The sequence below is a fragment of the Perca flavescens genome, chromosome 20 (genome assembly GCF_004354835.1).
Source record: "Perca flavescens isolate YP-PL-M2 chromosome 20, PFLA_1.0, whole genome shotgun sequence".
NCBI lineage: Eukaryota > Metazoa > Chordata > Actinopteri > Perciformes > Percidae > Perca > Perca flavescens.
In genome coordinates, this window is record NC_041350.1 from 32,130,117 (window position 1) to 32,139,481 (window position 9,365).

Here is a 9,365-nt window from a genome sequence, read left to right on the forward strand (position 1 = left end):
TGTTAGTGAATAGGTATGCACCCCTAATCACCTGCATAACTGCATTTCTGAGTGAACACATAGCTCGCTTAACACTAAGAAAACACTGCTGAAAATGTCCTTGTTAACATACATAACCGTATATAAATATGTATATAAATATGTAAATAAGCATATTATTCTAACAGTGGTTGCTGGAGTTAGGGCTGTGCAATTAATCCAATAGTTTAATCACGATTATGATTTCGCACAAAAACACATTACGTTTAAACTCGTATTTTGTTTTGTGTTTTGAATTAAAAAAAAATATAAAAACAATTCAAACGGGAAAAAGATTAAGGGAAATTTCACAGCTCAAGGTGTTTTCACTTTTGATTTGTTCAACTGTTTGACTGTTTTTTTAACTTCAATACATGCAACATGGCCTGTCTGCCCCGGCGGTCACCTAATCCCACACACGAGAAGGGGCTCGCATTTGGCAAGTTCAGCAGAGGCAACGGTTGCGTCTGTTGCAGAAAAACATTTTGACAAGAGGTTTATAGTAGTAGAGTGTGCGCAAAGCAAGACAAAAGACTTTTGCTCTGTGCGCTTCGCTTCTCGTCTCTGGGGGCGCATGCCAGCTGCTGACTGGGCTTGAGAAGACTGAAAAGACTGCACGGCTAACTTTGGAAAACTACTAGCCACAGTGGCTGGTGAACAAAAAATTATTCATGTCAAGCTGTGAGGGTGGTGGTTCCCCTTTTTAAAAAGGGGGACCAGAGGGTGTGTGCCAATTACAGGGGTATCACACTTCTCAGCCTCCCTGGTAAAGTCTACTCCAAGGTGCTGGAAAGGAGGGTTCGGCCGATAGTCGAACCTCGGGTTGAGGAGGAACAATGCAGATTCCGTCCTGGTCGTGGAACAACGGACCAGCTCTTCACTCTCGCAAGGATCCTGGAGAGAGTCTGGGTGTATGCCCAACCGGTCTACATGCGTTTTGTGGATCTGGAAAAGGCGTATAACCGGGTCCCCCGGGAGATACTGTGGGAGGTGCTGCGGGAGTATGGGGTGAGGGGGTCTCTTCTCAGGGCCATCCAATCTCTGTACGACCAAAGTGAGAGCTGTGTCCGGGTTCTCAGCAGTAAGTCGGACTCGTTTCAGGTGAGGGTTGGCCTCCGCCAGGGCTGCGCTTTGTCACCAATCCTGTTTGTAACATTTATGGACAGGATATCGAGGCGTAGTCGGGGTGGGGAGGGGTTGCGGTTCTAAATCTGAGGCCATGGTTCTCAGCAGGAAACCGATGGAGTGCCTACTCCATGTAGGGAATGAGTCCTTACTCCGAGTGAAGGAGTTCAAGTACCTTGGGGTTTTGTTCGCGAGTGAGGGGACAATGGAGCGGGAGATTGGTCAGAGAATCGGCGCAGCGGGTGTGGTATTACATTCAATCTATCGCACCGTTGTGACGAAAAGAGAGCTGAGCCAGAAGGCAAAGCTCTCGATCTACCGGTCACTTTTCGTAACTACCCTCACCTATGGTCATGAAGGCTGGGTCATGACCGAAAGAACGAGATCCAGGGTACAAGCGGCCAAAATGGGTTTCCTCAGGAGGGTGGCTGGCGTCTCCCTTAGAGATAGGGTGAGAAGCTCAGTCATCCGTGAGGAGCTCGGAGTAGAGCCGCTGCTCCTTCGCGTCGAAAAGGAGCCAGTTGAGGTGGTTCAGGCATCTGGTAAGGATGCCCCCTGGGCGCCTCCCTAGAGAGGTGTTCCAGGCACGTCCAGCTGGGAGGAGGCCTCGGGGAAGACCCAGGACTAGGTGGAGGGATTATATCTCCAACCTGGCCTGGGAACGCCTCGGGATCCCCCAGTTGGAGCTGGTTAATGTTGCTCGGGAAAGGGAAGTTTGGGGTCCCCTGCTGGAGCTGCTCCCCCCGCGACCCGATACCGGATAAGCGGACGAAGATTGATGGATGGAAGCTGTGAATTTATGTAATTGACATGCGTACAAAAATACATTTAAAGTGATGTATTACCGAAATATGCATGTCAATATATCAAAGACACATGCAATGATCATGCCATGCAACTGCTAAATTAGGGTACTGACACATTTTTTGGTCCACTTCAGGCACTGGACATATGGATGTTCCTTCCCCCCATTTCTGCATAATTTTTTTTTTTTTTTTTTTTAACCCAGCTCTCTGTGTGGGCACAACACTTGCAATGCAGTGACCTTAGTATAATAACTGAGGAGCTGATGTCGGTCTGGACATAATCTTACAGCTCTCTCACGAAAGACAAATTAAAGAATGACCTCTGACTAAAAAAAACAAATGCTCCCATGTACTGTTGGACATACAGTAAAATACACCTTAACACGACCACAACACTACAAGTAGATTTGCATAGCACTCCTTTACTGCAGCATGTAAACCACATATGGCACTGAAGCCAGACAACCTTATTAATGTGTGCAGTAAAAAATAAAAAAATAAATCTCATTCTTTATTGTTAAACAAAAAAAAAGGACTGGAGTTAGCTCACCATTCCATATATGCACCAAATTGTCTAGGTCCCAACATGTCTTTAAAACAATGTTCCTTCATTCATTTAAGTTACCATCCAAACAACTTTGTAACCACTGGAATGTGGAATGAGTGAGTTAAATAGAGTTCTCCCAAGGTAAGGATTGTGAAGGTGGACTGGGTGTAAAAATTGAAGGTAAACGTACTCTGCAGCAGTTCAGAGATTAGGTTCATCGTCTCCTTGGGGGAAACCACAGCGCAGGCTCCTGACCCCGACTTCTGAGTCTTCACTCGACTCTTCTTTCCCATGGTGCTGGATGGACAACTGGGCTGAAAAGACACACCGTTATTAGAGTTAGCTGTGTATTGGAAAATGTAGATAAAAGCTAAGAATAGCAGAATAGAAAAGTAAACACAGCTTTTTACTTTCTTTTATTAAAAAGGTGAAACTTATGAGTTTTCAACAGAAATATGTGTTTCCGATATTTTTCTTACAGACAAAAATAAAAATAGAATAAACACAGCAGTGTTTTAAAAACAGTGTGAGTTTGTGTTATGTTGCACTTAATGTGTTTTATTTTTTTAATGTAAAAAAAGTTTGTTATTAGAAAAACTATACTTTTAATAGATTTGACAAAGAAGTGTTTATGGTCCTTATGTTCTGAGCCATCATTTTGTTAAAAGGAACACACCGACTTATTGGGACTTTAGCTTATTCACCGTATCCCCCAGAGTTAGATAAGTCCATACATACCCTTCTCATCTCCGTGCTTGTTGTAACTCTGTCTGGCACACCCACCGCTAGCCTAGCTTAGCACAGATCCTGTAGGTAACCGGCTTCATCTAGCCTACTGCTCCCAATAAGTGACAAAATACCGCCAACATGTTCCTATTTACATGTTGCAGGGCTAGAGAGTGCGACCAATTTGGTCGCAAATGCGACTAAAATTTGTAAGGGTGCGACTAAGATTTTTCCTAGGTCGCACCGGTGCACCTAACGTCCTCGCATCCGCTGCCTCTCCACTAACGAAGCGATGTCGTTTATATCAATATGTTTAATGTTGCGTTAAGTGACCTGTTCCTTCTGGAAAGCCGTGCCTGTGTTTGGATCTCTCCTCCGCGCAGCCCCGCCCCCATTCACTCACACACCGGCCTGCTCACCTGCAACATGGAGAGACACAGCACCGCTGGTCCAAACTCCCGACATTTGTCTACAGTTTTAATTGTTATTAACACAGCTGTATATTAAGTATGAGAGGGAAACCTGTATTGGTACCAGTGTTTCTGCTGGTAACTCTCTGTTACTGTGGCCGCCACGGCAAAAAACACATTAGAAGTTATTAAATGCAACTAACTTTAGTTAGAGAGGGAGGAGATTGAGCGAGAAGAGGAGAAACGGGGGAAAAAAACTTGAGTTTCTCTCAGTAGGCAGGAGAAACTCATTTCCTCATTCATTCATTCATTCATTCATTCAGTCTGTATCAGGCGCATTTTAATGCAGTTTTATCTGCATGAATAAAAAAACGTATAGGTATATATTCGGCAGATTATAAAACTTTTTTTTCTCAAACATGTCATGTCCTTTTGTCGACGATCCCATTGATGAAAAAGCTGTATTAATTCACAGAGAGTTTACGTCGGTATTGAGTCCCGACTATAGATTTATTTTCATTTCCACATAACCGATTTGAGAGGTATTTTTTAATCACAGTCCAATAGATATGTAGATACCTTATCCGTCCTCATATCACTAACATCAACCATCGTGGACAGGCTTTAACATCACAGCAGATTCTTTGTATCGCATTAGCCTACTACATCAGTTTTCTTCACAACAGTGAAGCGGATCATACTGTAATAATAGGCTAAAGTCACTGTATGCAGAGCAATCAGAAAAGTGTGACTCGCTCTGAAACGTAGAATCATGGCTCCATTCATACTGCCTTTTGTGCACGCGCATAACCCTGAGTGAACATACTCCGAGTTGATTGAACCAACTCAAATCAGCTGTTCTGGAACCGAAAACTCAGAGTTTCCCATCTCGGGGTAAATCAATTCAGACATCAGGGTTAGACTCAGAGTTTGTTAAACCTTCTACCTGGAACAGACCCCAGAGAATACATCAGCAGTTTATTTGTTAAGTGGTAGTAAATGTACAGTGTAGGTTTTCGTTTATCTCTGAATAAATGCTCCAGAAAGAAAGTTCCCGTGTCTTGCTTCTTAACAAACCAAAAAGAGCCGCGGCAGCACGGGGAGAGCAGCAGTCAGTTGAAAAAACTCAGACACAGAGAGAGGATACGAGAGGACGGGGAAGCCCGTCTACCAACCAATCAATTATAAGTATCTGGAGACGCAGCTCACGTATGTGATGACGGCAGGACGTAGTTTTGTCGCGTATAGGTCTTTAGTGCGCTTGCATAACTGCAGTGTGAAACAAAAACTTGCCGGACCAAATGTATACAATGTGACAAAAACATGAACCTTGGTCCGGACTTTCATGTGTGAAAACGCCCTACCGCAAACTTTTTGTCAAATAAATGAAAAGCAATTTGCCCCCCTCTGTACCAAAAACGTACAGAACTGAACCAGAATTTTGTTAACAATTCCACACCTTTGGTTTAGTTTAATTTAGGAAGGTTTGTATATTGGCTCAGTTATCATCAGTAGTAAAAAATTGCATGACTGGAAGGAAATCAATAATGACAGTAACATGGTTTTGAGGACAACCACAGTTTGGTTGCAGAACAAACTCTACTTTTCTGAAACCTGCAACGTTAAAAATGAGTGTAGAAGTATAAATTATTTCTTAAAAATGCATGTAACTGAAAAAACTGTGTGTTCCTGTCCAAGCCTAATTTAACACAATTCTCTTAAATTGAGATAGCTTACATTAAAAGTAGGGATATTTCACACCCCTAGGCTAACGTTAATGACACAGTTAGCAATGTGGTTTGTCACGATTGTGGCAATATTATGCCAATTTCTGTTCCTGTCTGGCAAGTCTTGCATGTAGCTAACGTTTCATGTCAGCAAACTGAACACTGAACTGAATTGGTTCAAACAGTGAACACATTCTATAGCTTAAGCACGGTAAGGTTAGCGTCGGGGCTTAATTTCGAACATATCATAACGTTAAGTGAGGTATTACCAAGGCTATCCTCCAGCAAGAGTTAGGGTTGCTAACGTTAACTTACTAGCTAGTTAGCCCCTCGAGTCATTTGTAGCCTTTCCCACTATGCCAGCAGTTAGCTTACTAGCATTTAGGAATCACGCCCATCCTAGCAGAGACGTAATTGGAGCGGAGAGTGGGGCAGGGTAGCTAACGTTCAGAGCTCATTCATCTAGCTAACGTTAACTTACACTGGCTGCACTGACTAAACGTTAACTTACCAGGCTAGCTGTTAGCTGCTAAACTAAACTGTCAAGTGATAATGGCTCAGCCTGAGTTTTCAAAGGGGCTAAATTAATCTGCTGGATTAAAATACAACTGCCTCAATACCAAATGCATGCATTCATACAGAATAACACTCAGCACGTCAAAAGTCCGAACTTTACTAAACCAAACCACAAGAATTTTCAGTCATACCTTTTTTAAATTGACAGCAGCAGTTCCTCTGTCCCTGCACTGAACCCAACCTTGACTGAATCAAGCGTGTGATTGGAGTAGTCGTGAAATACGCCCACAAAAACGACACAGGATTCTGGCATTCTAATTGGTTGAAGGGTAGCACCCTCGCGGAACATGACAGCGACTGGTTGAAACTGCTGATTTATGTAAGTATGACCTCACCATGCCTTACAATTGGACGCATACTTTTAGAAAGATTAAAACGACCATACATGGTAATGTTTAAGCTAGGATGATTGGTTGAAAGACGTGTCAATCATTAATATTGCTCCGGTGTAGTGCTGTCTATGGTCTTTGTTTGAATGGAGTGGCTTGCTTGCAGCAGAATTTCAACGGCTATTTACAAATACAACAGATAAAGGATATATAACTTTTTATACATCAATGGGAATCGTCTTGTAGCCATTTCACATATGTGAATGCATGTCTTATTGTGTACAAGCAACAGTGGTTAGGTTGAACAAATTGAGTCTTGGTTTTGAGTAATAGACCTTTTTCACATCAGACATGTTGACATGTAGGAAAAGCACAGGCTGTATCTTTTTGTAGAAAACATAATGGCTTGTTTATCTACTAGGAAACTAGTTATAACACCTTCATGGCAGATACTGGTTGGTTACATAAAGTCATAACCATCACGAGGTTAACAAAGCTTACTATTGCACTGTATAATAGATGAACTGATATGTAAAACATACATTGGATGGTTCATGTGACTAGCTTGTGTTATGCTGCAGGCTATAGGCTACATGGTGCACATGTTGCCTTCAATACATACAGAAGGAAAAAAGTAACTTTACAAGTAAAACTTATGTATAATTTGGCAGAATGTGACTAGCCACATGTATTTTGGCTACCCATCATCAGCAAAAATAAGCAGAAAGACAAGAAGGGGTTTTGGATTTAATGGGGTGTATTAAAGTTGATTGGTGTGGTGTAGGGGAGTGTGGCTCTGTTAAGCAAGCGGCCCTCCCTCAGACTGATTGATAAGTAACAGCTGTTTAAGGGTTGAAATCCCTCTGTCAGTCATTTTAACCTATGGCTGCAGGCCAAGCAGTATAACACACTGGCTACTGGAATTGTTTACTTCCAGCACTTTTACATGTTCCACTCCTTCGAAAAGTTTTCTAGATATGTATGTACTGTTTTGAGTTATTTTTCCATGTTAGGCTTGGAGATCTCTGTTGTACCATCTGGTGGGTGTAAGTTAAAATGTAATCTCTCCACTGTGAAGCACCATGGTGTTTCACAAAGCTATTAGTGCATTGCAGTATCAAGAGAAGTTTGGCACCGTTATACATACAAGCTTAAGCTTTTGATATTTCTAAGAAAAATTCATAGAGGAAATGCAGAACTGCAATAATTAACTGCTGCACTGTTTTGGAAGCCCTGGACACAGTCCTGTTTAGGGTTACTAGACAAGTAACCCTTTCTAGACAAGTAACCCTAACCAGGGATAGACAAGACTACCATAACTGACTCTTCTAATCGGTTTCACATTATTATATCTTCCATATCAGCATCTATACATTTCGCAAACAGTGGTTACAACAAAGTTTACTGTACAGTTTAAAGAAATGCATTTTTGTGTCTAACCTGGTGCATGTAATTGTAGGTGATAGGAGGATGCTGCCTCTTCCTCGCAGGCAAAGTGGAGGAAACGCCAAAGAAGTGCAAAGATATCACTAAGACAGCAAGCAGCCTGCTCAATGACATCCAGTTTGTATATGATCCCAAGGTCTGTTGCAAGAAATTTTTTAATTTAATTTTTAATCAGGACATGCTTTGTGTTGTCTTGTTGAAAGTAAAGTGCTGATGGCAAATTGAGAAACGGACTAAAGAATTATGCCGAAATTAATTTAATCACCAGCCTTTAGTTTTGTCTTTTCTTTATAACTATTATGTTAGAGGTTCACATTGTTTTGTAAGTGAAATTCTACAAACCTTTAAATTTGTACATATATATTACAAACAAGCAGTCTGCACAGTTAAAGGCTAAAAATCAATCAATGTCCTCCTGTCCTTTTTTTACTAGGACATGAAAAGATGAAAGATATATATATAAAAAAAAAAATGTGGTTAACATTTACCTCCTGACACACTCTAAGGTTCATCAATCTAAAAGTGTCTTTAGCTCCAATGGGTTGTGAAAACTCCCCACCTCTCAAAGGTAAGAAGATATGTAAGATGGGTTTATGATCATCTTACCTTTGCAGTGCTTTGGGGAAATGGGGCTCTCTATGCTGTCACACTACAGACAGCCTCTCTACCTTCAGAACAACCTGCAGACAGTAACTTTGTCTATCTATGGATTGCTGGGTAGGTCTATCTTACAGTATATCACCATTTGCTCAAGGAAGAAGTGCATCCTGCTGCAGACCATCAAGTTGGACCTGCAGGTGGAGCATCCCTACCATTTTCTGCTACACTATGCCAAACAACTTAAAAGGTGCTTCTGTTTCTTTTTATCTGTTTAAGGGGTATTTGTCAAAAATCAGATATATTAATGAAAAATAATTTTACATGAGATCTTGACTCAAGATTAGTTTACCTAATCTGATTTTTTTTCTTCCTATACAGTATATACATACACAGACGTGAACACATATATGCATACGCATATACACACACGTATACACATACAAAGATAAATAAAATGACAATTTTTAGTATTTAAAATAGATTGTCCCCCCCGACTAAAACTAAGCTTCAAATTGCTGTTTGTGCTATTCATATATGAATGAAACTGAAGAAGTTCTGTCTCTGACCCGGACCATAGCAGAAGAATATCATGAATGTATCTTACCCACCATATCATTTTTTTCCCCAAAAGACATTAGGAATATACAAATGTTTCCTCCCAAAGACCCATGACCACATTTGAATAGTTTGGTGCAAAACAAGCTCCCATTGCTGTACCCTTTTTCTGTTTATAAAATTGATTCTGTGTGTTCTCATTATTATTCAAAGTCCATTCTGCAAGTTGCAATATGAAGGTAACATGAGGCATAAGTTCTGGTTGTCTCTTTTTTAAGTAATAGGATAGAGCATTTAGCCCCTCCTTGTGTTCAATGTAGTATAGAGTGACTCCGCATCCATGGTCACTAGATATGATGATCCAGTATTCTTTATATCTTTAATTTTATTTAATACATATGTGCTATCTTGAATGACAGATGGCAACTCAGACAAACATGGCTTGATGTAAAAGTCAGCAAACTGAGAAGCTGGTTCTGTGTCTGACTCATTTCCACTGA

At 41.1% G+C, this 9,365-nt stretch overlaps 1 protein-coding gene across 1 annotated transcript in view; it reads right to left on the reverse strand.

Annotated features, from left to right (window-relative positions):
- The window catches only part of setd3 (SET domain containing 3, actin histidine methyltransferase), a 72,760-nt gene extending 66,956 nt beyond the window's left edge, over positions 1-5,804 (reverse strand). Inside the window, 2 exon segments of the mRNA XM_028566348.1 lie at positions 2,687-2,810; positions 5,675-5,804. Of these exon segments, the coding sequence (XP_028422149.1) occupies positions 2,687-2,789 (103 nt within the window). The 5' untranslated portion in view covers positions 2,790-2,810; positions 5,675-5,804.
- Positions 5,805-9,365: the final 3,561 nt, after the last annotated feature.